General features: G+C 42.4%; 1 protein-coding gene across 1 annotated transcript in view; it reads right to left on the reverse strand.

Moving 5' to 3' along the window:
• The window catches only part of GIPC2 (GIPC PDZ domain containing family member 2), a 68,077-nt gene that overhangs the window by 13,297 nt on the left and 38,277 nt on the right, over window positions 1–16,503 (reverse strand). The window contains exons 3-5 of the mRNA XM_074220301.1: window positions 12,296–12,476; window positions 5,280–5,386; window positions 1,392–1,473 (exon numbers count right to left, since the gene is read on the reverse strand). Of these exons, the coding sequence (XP_074076402.1) occupies window positions 1,392–1,473; window positions 5,280–5,386; window positions 12,296–12,476 (370 nt within the window). The remainder of the gene's footprint in view (window positions 1–1,391; window positions 1,474–5,279; window positions 5,387–12,295; window positions 12,477–16,503) is intronic.

Genomic DNA, 16,503 nt, shown 5'->3' on the forward strand with positions numbered 1-16,503 from the left:
CTCTGTGGTCTTGGGCAAATCACTTAACCCCATTGCCTTGCAAAAAAATAACCAAAAACAAAAAAGAAAAGAAAAGAAAATTTAAAACAATTATGAAATACCACCATGCACCTATCAGATTGGCTAATATTACAAAAAAAGAAAATGTTAGATGTTGGAGGAGATGTGGGGAAATTAATACACTATGGGTGGAGTTGTGAACTGATCCAACCATTCTGGAGAGCAATTTGGAACTATGTCCAAGAGAACTATAAAATGTCATACCCTTTGATCCAGCAATACCACTGCTAGGTCTATATCCCAAAAACATCCCAAAAGGGGGGGAAGGGCCAATTTGTATAAAAATTTTATTTATAGCAGTTCTTTTAGTGGTGGCTAAGAACTGGAATGCAAATGAATACTATCAATTGGGGAATGGTTAAACAAGTTGTGATGTATGATTGTAATGGAATATTATTATTCTATAAGAAATGAAAAGCAAGATGATTTCAGAAAAACCTGGAAAGACTTACATGAATTGATGCATAGTGAAGTGAACAGAACCAAGACAACACTGTACACAGTAACAGCAATAGTGTTTGAAGAACAATGAAAGATTTAGTTATTTTCAGCAATAACATGATCCAAGACAATCCAAAAAGACTCATGATGAAGTATATTACTCTCCTCCAGAGAAAGAACTGTTATTGTTGAATAAAACATGAAGCATGCTGTTCTTCACTTTCATTTTTGTCTTTCATTCAAGTCTTCTTGTAGAAAATGACTAATATGGAAATATTTTATATGCTTGTACATGTAATCTTGGGAAGGAGGGGAAGGAGGGAAAAATTTTAAAACTCAGAATCTTATTTTAAAAAATGAATGTTTAAAACTTTCTTGGGGCAGCTAGGTGGCGCAGTGGATAGAGCACCAGCCCTGGAGTCAGGAATACCTGAGTTCAAATCCAGCCTCAGACACTTAATAATTACCTAGCTGTGTGGCCTTGGACAAGCCACTTAACCCCATTTGCCTTGCAAAAAAAACTAAAAAATACCAAAAATTTTCTTCATGTAATTGGAAAAAGTAAAATGCTATTTACCTATATATTCATATAAGAGAGAAAGGAGATTTATATTTTCTTCATATTCTTTCACTGAGGAATTCTACCTCACTTTCATAATCCATTCCTTCCTTCTCTAACATTTATTCTTTATTACCCATGAATCAGTGTTCTGAAACTCTGAATAATTTTCAAATTTTGATCCGCCATTTGGAGTTAGCTCTGCCAAGGCCATCTCTTATCATCTTGATAATCACATCTTTGAATATAAATACAAATTAGCAAAAAAATACAATTGAATTTGTGGGACTAAGGTATAAAAAGTCATTATTTATAGATGGCAAATACTTACCTAGGTCATTATCTCGGATCCCCATGTATAATTCCAGAAGAGAATCCACCTTCTTAATGGCCTTCTCATCTGACTTCAAAGGCTTTATTAAAGACAAGAGAAAAGGGAGTTATCTTATTGACAAAGCTATAACAAGATCCACTCCAGGCCTTCCTTGGGACCCTGCTGACTTTCACAAATATCATTTGGTTTTAATGCATTCAGCCTTTTTCCATCTAAAACCTAAAATTCTGAGTAGCTTCCACCAGAACCCTTGGCCAGTGGTGCCAGGGTTCAGCTCTCAAATGACTTGGGGATGACTCTTTAAAGGCTGGATTTTTTCTGTGAAAAGACAGGGATGATGTTCTACCCTAACTTCATAAATATAAGATAATAATAAACTTTACTCAATTGCCCTAGATCAGGGGCAGGAATGTCCAGTCCACAAAAGCATTTGGTCTGGTGCTGCCATGACAACCATTGGCAGGACTCAAAATTCAATAAATCTAGGAGCTTTTTAGGAGTGAATTAATTAAATGTTTGACCAATTATAGCGGATAAATGATGTTATAAATATCCAAATGATCCTTGGCAGAAAAAAAGGCTCCCCACCCCACCCCCAGGTTATCATGTTGGGCATGATGAGATCTTCAACATAACAAAGATTCCGCCAATATAGACAGAGATGCTGAACAAGACCACAACAGACCTGAACCAGACAAAAGTGAAATGAGTGGCCTTGATGGGTTGCAGGGACTCCATCCCTGGAGGACTTCCACAAAGGCTATAAAACCACTTCTGGGGTCTGTTCAGATACAGGTTGAACTCCAAGGACTCTGAGAACCCTGACTTTTAAAATTCTATGATTTTGTGAAAATTTCCAAATAGTTAGAACTGTCTAAACATGGCATAAAAGGTCTTGAGAGTTGATGAGTTCCCTTGTTGGAAGTTGTTCAAATGGAGAAGAGATAACCTTTATTGGGGATGTTCCTGAGAGTTCTTCAAGGAAGAACCTCTACTAACGCTAAGATTCTGTGATGTCATTTCTTATTGCAGGACTACCTAGACTTTCTAGTCTAGTGCACTATTATCCTGCAGACATCCTGTTTGTCCACCATTGTGTAGACTTTGTCTCCCCATTACACTCTGAGCTCCTCAAGAGCAGAGCTTGTCTGTATAACCCTTAGTCCAGTGCCTGGCAAACAACTGGAGTTTAATAAATACTTCTTGACTGAGTGACTGGCAAGTGCAAACTCCCAAAGAGGTTGTTTCTAGCAAGCAGTCCATGCTTTCTTTGGACCCACCCATTGCCACTCCCTGCTTCCACTGGTCCCTGGCCCCACCATGACTAAATTGACTTCCTTCTCTTCCCTCCTGCAGGCAGCTGGTGAACTTCAAATCTGAGGATTAGACAAGTCCTTGGTACCTCAATCTGAAGCCTCCCTCCTCAAGACCTGGCCCCTTCTCCCATTGATGAGGTCCTCCTTGGACCTCCATTTAGTTGAGGGCCCCAAGTCTGTCTTCCTTCCCCTCCTGGACCTTTTCTTAACTTCCAGACTTTCAAAGCATGCCTCTGTTGCTGCCTCATCTTGGTACTTCCCTCCTCACTTGGAAATGTCCAACAACTCCTGCAGCCTCCTCCATCTTCTCTCCCTTTCCTCTCCCTCTCACATTTGGAATGTGAGTTCCTTGGAACCAGAAATTGTCTTCTCTGTGTTTTTATTTGTATCCTCAGAACTTAGCACAGTGTTTGGGACATAGGAAGAGCTTGATAAATACTTATTCCCTTCCTTCTCTCCTTTTTTTCTACCTTCATCTTTTCCTTTCTTCCTCCTCTCCTTTCCTTCCTTCCTTCCTTCTTTATCTACCTCCTTCTTTCCTTCCTTCCTTGAATCTTCTTTCCTCCCTTCCTTCTTTCCCTCCCTCCTTCCTTCTTCTTTCCTTCTTTCCTATCTTCCCTCCTTTTTTCTTTCCCTCCCTCCTTTCCTCCTCCCTTCCCTCCTTTTCTTCCTTTATTCTTCTTTCCTTCCCTCCCTCCTTTCCCCTCCCTCCTTCCTTTTTTCCTACCTCCCTTTTTTCTTTTGGTCTTGATTTTTGCAAGGCAGTAGGTTAAGTGACTTGACAAAGATCATACAGCTAAGTAAGTATTTCATGTCTAAGGCTGGATTTGAAGTCATGTCCTCCTGACTCCAGGGCTGCTGCTTCATCCATTGTGCCACCTAACTACCCCCCCTTCTTTCTCTCCTTTTTCCTTCCTTCCTTCCTTCCTTCCTTCCTTCCTTCCTTCCTTCCTTTCCTTTCTCTGCCCTTCTTTCCTCCCTTCTCTTCTTTCCTTCCTTTCCTTTCTTCCTACCTCTCTAAGAATCTCAGTTTCCTGACCAGTAACATAAACAGTGCACTACCTACAGAGTCTTTAGGAAGAAAATACCCTGTAACCAGTAAAGAGTGTTCTAAAACTGGCCTTTCGTTCTAGTCTGTTTCCTCTTCTTTCTCTAAGGAATCTTGACTTGGAGATGGAAGGCTTACTCTTGTTGTCTCCCACCTCAGCACCTTTGGCATGCCTCGTGCTGGTCCCCTGCCCTCTCCCATCTCATTTCAAGCCCAGTTCAGGTCACTCACACACACACACACACACACACACACACACACACACACACACACACACAAACCCCTTTTCTGGTCTCGACAATTCTTATTCACATTATTCTATATTCATAGCAAACATTTGTGATATGCCTACCATGTTTCAGGCACTGCGCCTGTGGCCAGGGATCCAAATTCAAAACTGTATTAGTTACTGCCTTCAAAGAGCTTACAGTCTACTGAGGGGAGGGGGAAACAGCCTAGATCTATACCTAGATGTATAAATATATTTGTGAGAGAGAGAGATGACAGAGGATAAAATTGATTAAAAATAGAGATGAAAGAGATGAAAGATAAATCAATAATAAAGGAATGGGTGAAAGAATTAATATGAATAAATACTTGTATAAATAAAAAAAGAAGCAAAGTACAACCAGATAGTAATACCATTTCAAGTCCCTCTTGAAATTTTGCATTTTTGTTCAATCATTTTTACTCCTTCTGATCCCATTTTGAGGTTTTCTTGGCAAAGATCCTGGAGTGATTTGCCTTTTCCTTTACAGATGAGGAAACTGAGATCAACAGGGTGTAGTTACTTACCCAGAGTCACATGGAAAATCAGTGTCTGAAGACAAATTTGAACTCAGGAAGATGAGTCTTCCTGACTCCAGACTTAGCACTCAATCCCACTGCCATACCTAGCTATCCATTTTGCACTTATCAGCCTGTATATATGCTGCGTCCTCCAGAATAGTGGACCTAAAGCCAGGAAGACCTGGATTCAAATGCTACCTAGACACTTTCCAGTTGTGGGACCTCTCCAAGTTAAGCATCTCTACAGCTCCAAATCAAAGATAGCCTGATCCAGAGGGGCAATGTCTCAGACATCCCTAGTACCTAAGACAGTGACTTGCAAATAGGAAGCCAAACAATGAATTTTTTAATAAGAATTTTAAAATTTTGAAACAGCCCAGCCAATGTGACTGCTCCCTTGCCTCTCCTGATTCACTCACTTGTACATGTGGCCTCTACTTTCTGATCCTCAGACCTCCTCTGGGTGCCTGAGGACTGCCTCGTCACTGCCCAAAAATCTTAGGCTCTGGGTGATCCAGGTTTCACTGTGGATTCCATTCTCCCTTGACCCCACCTGAAGGTCAAACTGAAAGGTATTGCTCTGGTTCCTCCTCAGCCTTCAGCAGGCCCAGCCTCTACCCGGACTACAAAGGCCAATTAATGCTGGAGGCTGCAGGACCTGTAGCCTGATTGCTTTTCTTGATTGTCACCACCCTCTGCAGATTTTCAGTCCTGACCTTTGACCCAACCTACCAGCTCTTCCACAGTGGCAGGACCTTTTGATCTCAGTCGGAGGGTGCCCTTGCCAGAGGTGATTTTTCCATCTGTCATCTTTCCAACCCCTGACCTTGGCTGGATGTCTAGAAACAAACAAAATGAACAATCAAAGGGAAGCAAGGCTCATGAGATTCCACAGCTTGTGGCCTGCCAGCCTCAATTACAGAAAGCCCTGAAGGATAGAGGTTGCTGGGTGTTGACCTATGACTTGGGTGGTGTCCTGGACTTGGAGTCAAGAGACCTTGATTCAGGGGGAATAGAGCACCAATCCAGGAGTCAGGAGGACCTGAGTTCAAATCTGGACTCAGACAATAATTACCTAGCTATGTGACCTGGGCAAATCACTTAACGGCATTGTTCTAGAGAGGGAGTTTTGAAGCACTAAAGAGAGAGAATCTGTTACAAAAGAGAAGTCCTACTATGTGCCAGATGCTACACAAATACCTGAGTTTTGATTCATTCATTGGCCAAAGAGTCCCTGAGGAAATGCTTTAGGGAAGACATGTTTCTTCAAGTTCTAAACCCTCTGGCATCAAGCAACGCTAAAGGACAATATGTCAACATTTCCAAAGGAATCACTGACCAGTACAGTCTGGGTCCCTTATATGAAAAGTCTGAGGAGCATTTGGAAGGGACAGATTGGGGGAAGGAGCCTAAGGAAAGAGACAACAGAAGCAAGTCCAAAAGATGTCCAAACTATAGGGAGAGAAGGAACAGTCTCAGAGCCTGGCATAGGGAACAGGGAGAATGAGGTCATAAAAGAAGAGGAAATTCAGCTTGATCCATCAATACCAAAGCAAAGAGAGAGTCAGGAATAGGAAGGAAGCAAGGAAAGAGAGTGATGGTCCCAGCTTCTCAAGCAGAGTCAGGTTCTGGAAAAGTGGAGGCTAAGGCCATCATTGCCACCACTCATTGAAGTCCAGGAAACCCAGTCCTGAATATGACAACCCATTCTTCTGTTCTCCAAAAGCAGCAACTACACATGAGTGCCCAGTCATTTGCTTTGTGCTAGCCACTTGGCTACATATTGAGAATTCCAAAACAAGTATGAAACAATGCTAGCCCTCAAGGAGATTACATAAAGGTATTCTTGATATAATAATAGTAATGGGGGGGGTGCTGGTAGACTCTCCAGGTTTCACAGGCATATAACAATGAAGTCAGCACAACAGCTCTGTAGATTTTCAGTTGGGTAGGCACAGTCTAGTACCTCTTCTCTCCCACACTTTCTTTTGGAGCCTCCAAAATACTGAGGTAGCTCTGGCAATGTGAGTGTCAACCTCATTATCAATTCATACCTTCCTAGAAAGTATACTGCCCAAGGCAAATCAACTTATCCAATGTATTCAAAATTTCTCCATTTGCTGCAACTAATGGTTCTGGTTGGTAGAGAACCTGTGTTTTCTTGGTGTTAATTGTTAAGCCAAAATTAGCACAGAGTATCAACTCAAATTTTGTTGCATCTCAACTTCAGAGGCTGCATTGGGTACACAATCATCTGCAAACAAAAAAAAAAATGTACCAACTCTCCCTCTACTTTAGCCTTGGCTTGTAGCATTTTCAAATTAAATGATTTATCATCAGTCTGAAAACCCACCTTGATACCATGTTTGTTCTTATTGTCTGACAACATTGCTGAAAACATTGTGCAAAAACTATGGGAGCAAGCACACAGCCTTGTTTCACTCCATTGGTGACTGGAAAAGCAACCTATCATCCAGCACCCGGGCATGCATGCTGTCATGGAACTGACACACAATCCTGATGACCTACTCTGGGCAACCACATTTTGACATAATTTTCCATAAATCCTCATGACTGACAAGATCAAGGGTCTTCATCAGTTCTACACTTGTATACAGGCCTCTGTTCTGTTCCTGCCAGTTCTCCTAGAGCTGTTGGGCAGCAAACACCAAATTGACCATTCCTCATGATGCAATGGATGACTCTGTCATCTTCAATCTCTGACCAGGATCTAAGACCACAGCACTTAGCTTCAGCTGCCTTCATGGCTACTGGTGCAAATTGCTCTCATGGATCCACTCTACTGGGGAAAGTCTTCATTTGCTTGGGGGAGATAACCTCCCCACTCACTGATTGGTTTGATATACTTCAATTACCCTCAACCTGGTTTAGCCCATCTGCCAAGATGGTTTCCCAGGGTATGACCAATTCATAAGCTACAGCTACTTGGAGTCACCAATAAGAGTTAAGTGAGACAGAGACCCCAAAGGGGGGAAAGCAGCCCTGAAATGGGCTTGGCAGTCCTCATACCAGAGATACTTGTACTCTCTGAATACATGTATATCCCCTGGCAAATATGGAATGTAATCTGCTTAGAAGAGGAAACAGATCAGAGTATCTGGGATATAGAGCGCAAAAATAGAAGGGAAAAGGGGGAAGGGGAGGCAATAAGCCAGGACAGATTGGCACCAGACAAAGGATTTTGTATTTTAATACTAGAAGTCATAGGGAGTCATTTAAGCTTATTGGAGAAAAGAGTGTCCTGGTCACACTTTGGAAAGAGTGGGGAGAGGTTGACAGCAAGGACTCCATTAAGAAGGCTACTGCAGGGGCAGCTAGATGGCGTAGTGGATAAAGCACCGGCCCTGGAGTCAGGAGTACCTGGGTTCAAATGCGGTCTCAGACACTTAATAATTACCTAGCTGTGTGGCCTTGGGCAAGCCACTTAACCCTGTTTGCCTTACAAAAAAAAAAAAAAGAAGAAGAAGAAGAAGGCTACTGCAGTGATTCAGTCAATAAAAGATGAATGCCCAAATTCCTATGGTAGCCACATGAAAGGAGAGAAGAGGATGGATGTGGGAGTCATCAGAAGGCTAGAATCAACAGAACTTCACAACTCTTTGGATGTGGGGCATGGAAGTAAAAGGAAGAGTTAAGGCTGACTTCCAGGTTGTAAATCTAGGTGACCACAAAAGAGACTGAAAAGGAATGGTCCAACAGAGTGGTTGATGGTCCTCTGCCCAGAAATAGGGAGGTTTGTAGGAGGAATGACATGTTGATCTTATAAGCAAGAGTTTGCTCTTGGCTAGAGAAGAAAGTCAGAGCTGGCCAACCATGGGGGAAGGGGACGGAAATGGGTATAGACAGGATCTTTTTTCAGTTGTGGCTTAGACCAAGTGGTCACCCTGATCCTTCATGCTCTGGCCACCTTGATCCATCAATACAAAAGCAAAGAGAGAGTCAGGAATAGGAAGCAGGGAAAGAGAGTAATTGTCCCAGGTTGCTTCCTCAAGTTTCTTCTCCCCAAATTTTAATCCCTGACAATCTTCACAATTCCCGAACCTCCAAATCCCCTTCAAAATATCTCTTTTCCTTGAAACTGGGTCCTTTTCTTCCCACAAACCCCTTCCCACTGAACCAAATTAATATCACTGGGTCTCAGTTTCAGTTTTCTTGTCTATAAGATGAGTAAATTGAACTGGAGTCTCTTTGGTTCACTCCAATATTATATTCAAGGATTTCAGAAACTCTTTTTAGCTTATCTGCCATTTTAGATTATTCAGACTTGGCTATACTTTATTATTCAAACAAAAAAAATAAACCATTTATTATCAAGCACCTACCATGTGTAGAACACTGTCCTGGGCACTGGAAGAAACCCAATATTTAAGCAAAATTGGTTCCCTTCTTCCTTCACAGAGACTAGTGGAAAGTAGAATCCACATTCAGATAATCTAATACATCATGTCTTAGAGTGTGGCAAAGTACATGTAGACAATAAAATAATGCTAACGCACTACTGAGTAGTCATGAGATAGACACCATTCTTTTTAAACTAGTCAATATTCCTAAGATTATAGTGATAATTCCCAACAGGAGTCTCATGATATCACAAGTGATGTCTAATAATTTCAAAAGGAGTTTGTAAAATTCCCAAGAATAAGTGAATAAATAAAATGAAAAGAAAAATTGTTATTTATTTTTATTCATTCACTGATCTCAAGAGATACCTATGAAATTCTTAATATCTCAAAACAAAATCTCTTACTTTCATTTACACTAACTTAAAACAAGAACTTAGATTAAGGCCATGCCTTTTAGAAGTAGGTTGAGAGTAATATAAAGTCATAAAATAAATTACCAAATCTAAAGTCCTCAATCTAAAAATCTATAAATCTCCCCATATAATACAAAATAAATAAATCTTCCTGAATTTTTCCTCTCTCTCTTGTCTTTGGGAATCATTTCTTATCTTTAGGTAACACCTAATAATTAGAGGAAAAGAACCTGTCTCATTCTACTAAAGCAAAAAAAAAAAAAAAAAAAAATGAGCATTAAACAATGCTCACAGAAGTTTGGTACAAGACTAGACCAAAGATGACCACTTGGTGTCACCAAAGGGAAAGCAAAAATCTCCTGGATCCTGGAAACTTGGAATTGTATTTAATCTAACCCCCTCATTTTACAGGGGAGAAAATAACCCAGAAGCAGCATCATTGTCATCAAAAAAAATTATTATTGATCAGATAGGAAAAGTTTCCTGCCTTCTATTCAAGCTAAAGCAGCCATGATGCCTCATGATGAATGTCCAACTTAGAAGAAGTGGCTCGGTCCTTCCTGTTGGCGAATACCCCCGGCTCCTTCTTCCTGAGCTTTGAGAAGCACCATGGGTTGCCCAGATTTAGTAAAAAGAAGATTCTTTACCACCTAGAGCTACTGGGCTCAAGTTGGAAACCAAAGCCATGGTGGTTGAAGAATAGTCTTCTGGAAATTGGGTCTCCAGTCTTTTGGGATCATGCAGTCAATCAATGAGCATCAATTAAGCACCTACTATGTGCCAGACCCCCCCCCCAAGCTAAGCTCTGGGGATGTAAAGGAAGTTCAAAGTCAGCCCCTGCCCTGGAGGACTCCCTGTCTAATGGGGAGACATCCTGCAAACAACATACACACAAGCTATGTTGAGAATACATTGGAGGTAAAATGAGTGTAAAAATGTGGTCATAGACCCCTCCCCCCCACAGATGTATCTTTAACCACTTATAAAGTATGCACATCTACTAGAGTGCCAATTACTGTACTCATTATAAAACAAAGAAACAAAAATCAAAACTCAAAAAAGTTGAGATAAAGATGGACAGAGGATTCTAGGATCAATAAGACAGGACTGGATTCTATTGAACTGAAGAGTTCACAGTCAGACCTGCCGAGAGTCCCAATGCTCCTCACTCCTCATGGCCTTTGCCAGACACTCCCTGTACCACAATCACTATGCATTCGCCTCTTCTTCTTGGAACTTCACTCAATTAACAATTTCTGCCCCATACAGATCATGGTGGAGGCTGTCTGCCAGCCCCAAGTCCTTTTTCCCAACTTTCTCAAGTTCTGCCCTTCCAAGTTCCCCAACCTCCCCATTTCTCAGCTTCCTTCCATCCTCACTCCACCTCAGTCATATATGAATGACAGTCCCACCCTGGATTTCATCACTCCCCACAACTGTTCCCCTTCTTTGGTGACCCTCTAACTGACTCTGGTGATGCTCTAACCAATCCAAACTGCCCGCCATCCCATGACCTAAACTACCTGCCATCCTCTTCATCCCTCTAAACCTATCCTCTTCCCTCCAGGACCTTCCTTGCCCATCTTCCTATCTCACATTCCATTTTTTCCCATCTCCACTCTGCAAACTTCACACCATCCTTCCCTCTCTGGATCCCTCACCTTCTTCTTCCCTAGTCCCATCACAATCACTGAGGCAGTGAGGTTAGATAAAGCACTAGACCTGGAGTCAAGAAGCCATTTCACATTTGACCTCAGATGGCAAGTACAGTGTGATCCTGGACAAATCACTGCACCTCTCCTAGAACTTTGCCTCCACTTCCTATTCCCTCCCTTTCTTCTTCACTCACTATAAGTCTGGCTTCTGACCTCATCACTCAACCAGACTAAGCCAATGGGTTCCCCCTCACCCCCCAGGGTTTGGCAATGACTTTTATTTTTTTAAAAACCACAAAGGGTTAATAAAACAGTATAAAGAGGTCTAGTCATAGCCCTTTAAAGGAGTGAACAAATTCCATAGCCTTGGGAAAATGCTCAGTTTTACAAGGCTGATTTCTTGAGGCTGAGGTCCTTGGGAAAGGCAAAAGAAGGAAAGGAAATGACCTCTACCCTTAAAACCCTCTCTCAAACAACATTCCAGTCACTGCCTGATAAGGGCCAGGCAGGCTGCCCAGACCTCCTGGCCCATATCAGAAGGGGCCAGACAGAAGGGAGCACAGGTCAGACCAACAAAGTATTTGGTAAAACTGAGGCTACCAAAGGCATCCCAAGAGCAGACATGCCAGGAGCCACGATCCTACGGCAGGAAAGCAGGGAAAGGCCAGATGCCCTGACCCTTAAGAGTCAATGAGGCCATCAGCATCTTCCTGCAATCGGTGATACCTAAAATCATCCCCAGTACCCACCACATGGCCTTCCAGAACCCTGGGTTCAAATCTTGTCTCTGATTAGACTTGCTGTGTGATCTTAGATGAACCATTTAATCTCCCTGGGCCTCAGTGGCCATCTCTGACCAGAGCGGGGTCCCTTGTCCCTCTATCTCATAATCCTATCCTCCCAAGTGGGGGGTTGCTTCCTAAATTGTAAAAATGGGTATGGGTCATACTAGATGACCTCTAAACTCTGACTCCATGTGGAATGGGGGCATGTGACCCAAAAAAACTGGCTTTAGAGGCATAAAATTAGGTCAGAAAACTTGATTTAGACAAGTCAAAGGATTTGGAGGAAGCCATTCAAATACTGTCAAGTGGCAAGAGACCCAGGGAAAGAAAACATCTCTGGGCAAACAGAGAGGGATGAAGACTGGGCAGGAGGGATGTCACCCCAAAAGGAAGCTCTTCCTAGAGTCCCTGGGCCCTAGGGGGCTGTAAGCCATTCCATTCTTTCCTCCCTCCCTCCCCTCCCTTCTTCCCTTCTTCCTTCCTTCCTTCCTTCCTTCTGAGACAGAAGTCCAGTCCCCAGGGCTCACTCACCAAAAGCCTTCTTGGGCTCCACCAACTTCAGGGAGAAGATTTGTTCCTTCTTGAGGTCTTTGAGCATCTTGGCCACATCATAGTGCCGCCACCCGACGATGTTTTGCCCATTTATCTCTTCGATGTGATCTCCCACACAGACATCCTTCACAGAGTCCATCAGACTGCCATATTTAATTCTCTGGGGGGTACAATAAACAGGTAACAAACATTTTCAAGTGATTAATCTGTCAAAAGTAGTTTGCCAAGGTCCCTTCCCATGGTTCCATTGCATCTGGACCCCCGTATCATTAGTCTCTCTCACCAGAATTGGGGCATATCCAAGTATGGAAGTTTGTCTGGTGGATGAGGGAATGGCCTTAACTAGAGAATTCTCCCCATGAAACTGACCCAGGACAGCAGGCTCAGCCTGCGCCAGTCCTGGGCGGTCTACAACATAGGCCTCAATCACATGTCTGAAATCACTTCCTTCTCACATCAGTCCCATTTCATCAGGGTGGGTGCCAGCTTTCACTGGGGGAAGGGGGAAAAGGAGTGCTGGTGAATGTTTAATTGCTGGCTCCCCAAAAAAGTAACAACAAAAATGTGTATGTTGTACTTTTAGGTTATTCTGTATTACTACCATTTTCTCCAGCAATTTCTTAAGTCTAGAAAATCAACAAAACCATAAATCAAGCCCCGATGTGTGGTGTTGGCTGATTCCCAAAGTGTAAATGCACACAAAGAAAGCATACCATTCAGCTCTAGGGAACTGGTCCAACTGGTGCCAACCTATCCCTGGGTGCTGGTCACAATAAAAGCAATGAACATATATGATTTTTGAAAGTTTGTCAAGAGTCTTACAGGTATTATCTCATTTGATCCTCACACAGCTGGGGGGGGTAGGAGTTATTATCCCCATTTTACAGACTGGAAAAATCAAGGCAGACAGAGATTAAGGGACTTTCTAGGAAGTGTTTAAGGCCAGATTTGGGTTAGGTCTTCCTGATCCCAAGCCCAATGCCACTCTACTGAGCTCAATACAGAGACTTGCAGCATGGCTACAGGTAAAGTAATTTCTCCCCAGGCAGCTTCCTTCTTTCCAGTGATAAGACACAAAGATTGTAAACCAATTCAGTCAGCCCAGGCTCCTGTGTTAGAGTCCTTAGAGTCTTGGAGGGTGCCCCCTCCCCCACCGCCTTATTGCTATGATGAATTGCTAAGGTAGGACTCAGGGGAAGGTATTTCAATGTAAGGTTTACAGGATTAAAGTAAGGTGAAAAGGGGAGGCTAGGTGGTACAGTGGATTGAGCACTGGCCCTAGAGTCAGGAGGATCTGAGTTCAAATCCGGCCTCAGACACTTAATGATTACCTAGCTGTGTGGCCTTGGGCAAGTCACTTAACCCCATTGCCTTGCAAAAACCTAAAAAAAATGTGGTGAAAAGCCCAAGTGCATCCCTACTTGCCCAGCCTCATATCTCATAATTCCACAGAGTAATGGAAAGCACCCAAATACCGTGGCTTTAATCCCCTCTAAGGAGAGAACAAGGAGAAACAAGGAAGATGCACATGAACTGAGGCTAAGTGAACCCAGAAGTATAATCTGGGTCCTCACTAACTACAATAACTCTCAAAGAATGTGCACACCTTCCACCGCCTAACAGAGGTGGGACACTACAGGGTTAGAATGTAGCATTCATTGTCAATGTTATTTTGCTTAACTCTTTGTTGAATTACAAGGAAAGATTCCTTGTAGAGGGAAGGAAAGACTTCTATAATGTAATAATAAAATATTTCAATAAGACTTATGAAAAACAATAGTCAAGTATATATACATTTGTTTCCAGGTAATGTGATCAGTTCCCTTCCCTCCCATTCCACCAGCAGCATCCACCCACCCATCAATGCTTTATACAGTGAACCTCAGGTCCCCAGTACCTGGAACACATTACTCACTAAATAAATTCTTGTTGGACCAAATTAGGTTGGAAAAGTTGGTTTCACACTTAGACCACTTAGCAGTAGTCTCTGGAACAGTATTTTGCTATTAAAAAAAAAATTCTTCATTTTGAGATATCCAGGTGGCTTTTTTTTTCCATTCTTTCCTTTGTTCGTTAAATACCAAAGTCAGTTCGGGCTTCCCATTCATCTTCTCCATAATAAAATCCAGGTTTGTCGCATGCTAACATAACTGAGAGTTTATTAACTTCCTTCATGAAAGTAACCTGATCCTGTCTGCTTAGATGGAGTTCATTTAACACCTTCCAGGGGATCAGGATTAAACAGAGGAAACCTGAGCTCTCCTTCCCTCTGGACAAGACTAGCCAGGATGGGCATTTCACTGGAAAGCCTCTGCCGCAGCTCTGGAAACTGAGAAACTGGGGTGATCCCTTCCAACTGGTAAGGAAATCCGACCAACAGAAAGACCCCAGGGACAAGAGGAAAAATAAATGGTTCAGAAAATAATAGAGTCTAAAGACAGTCCCCATCTGTATTCAACCTAATCCTGTTTAGCATAAAAAAAGAGTTGGGGGAAAAAGCAACCCTAGCTTTTATCTTCCCTTAGCATTCTTTGGATTCCATGGAGCACAACAGGTGACCTAAATAATGATTACATTTCAGAAGTGAAAGGAGCCACCTAAGTAATCACTGGAGAAAGGAAAAAATTGGGAGAATTAAATTAATTAAAGGAATTAAAGGAAAAGATAAAAAAGGAAAGGGAAAGTCTAGAAGAAGAATTCAAATAGATAAGGAAGAAAATCAGTAGTTGAGAATAGAAAGTGGAAAATCTGAATAAAGCCTGAAGAAAATCTCCACTGTGGGTAGTTAACTTGGGTTAACTTCCTTCCTGAAAGAAAAAGGAACATGCCCCATCACAACAGAGCTCCTCCTAATGCCTCACAATAACAATAGGGGGAAAGGGTAATAGTAATAGTAAGTCAAGTCAGTAAACCTTTATAAAATGCTAAGAACTGAGGATACAAAGAAAAGGGGGGGGGGGAGTCCCTGCCCTCAAGCAGCAGCCAGTTTAATTGGGGTGATAATGGCAGAGGGCATGGAGGAGTCAGAGAAGGAGAAAGAACCAGGAGTCCCGGCCAGTGGTACTGGAAGGCAAAGTATACAGAGGAGAACAAAAAGGTCCATAGAAAGACTGAAAAGGTGGGTAGGGGCTGGACCACGGAAGGCTCTAATCAGCTCTCCAAAGGTACAGATGCCTGTTCTCCTAAGGGGTCCATTTCCTTCTAAAAATGTTCAGCAAGTATAGATGAAAATGGAGAGTCTTTCCCCTCAAGGAGATGACCCTCTAAGGCAAATTGAGGAAGATGGAGCCAAAATTTCAGAAAACTAATGTCCAGCTAGATCATGGGTAAAAGACTAGGAGACACTAGGAAGGTGCCCAAATTAGGGAGCCAAGTCATTCTGATGCAGAGGAAAGATAAAGAGAAGTGTGAATGTAGAACTTGGTTGGAGATGTTTTGGGGGTTGATGCTGGGGAAGATGAAGAGAATTTGAATGTAACAGAAAGAATTTGGATGGAGATGGAAATTGACTTGAAGTAGAGAATTATGATTGTAACAGAAATAATCTTGGGTGGAGACTCTCCCCATTCTTAAAGTATTATTGTTAAACGTAAAATTTGTCTCCTGATCTCCTTGGGCTTTACCCTCTACCTAATTCTGGGTCAAGTATAGGGGAAAGGAGTTCATCTTTTGCCCTCAGGATGAGAAGCAAGGCATAACAACCTGAGCTGGAGTCCAGCTCAGGGCCTGCAGTCTTCTCTGACAATGGCCCAGTCAAAGCTGCTTGGCTGTTCTTTTATTTCTATCTCTCTCCCTCCCGCTAGCCCTTCCTATTTCTTGTAACCTTTTTAATAAATTTTTGTTTCATTTCCACCCATACTTTCCCAATCTCAATAATGATTCTTCATACACAGAACTGAACCTACAAAGCTCAAAGCTGTATCCCAGAAGAGACAGGTTTAAAAAAAAAAATCAACAACCACCTATGGTCCTTCTCCTCAGAGAGTTTACAGTCTAGTCAAAATATAGAAAGGCAGACCTGGCTGTGAAAACAATCGCCATGAATCCAAAAATCCAAGCATCAAAGGTCAACAAAATTCTGAGCTAAGATCCTGGGTCAGACTGAGGTTTCTTATCGAGGTCCTTCAGTGGACAAGCCTCCATTAAGGCTTCTAGGTCCCTCCTTCAGCCCCTCCTCAGCCCCCTAC

Source organism: Macrotis lagotis, chromosome 2, assembly GCF_037893015.1.
Source record: "Macrotis lagotis isolate mMagLag1 chromosome 2, bilby.v1.9.chrom.fasta, whole genome shotgun sequence".
NCBI lineage: Eukaryota > Metazoa > Chordata > Mammalia > Peramelemorphia > Peramelidae > Macrotis > Macrotis lagotis.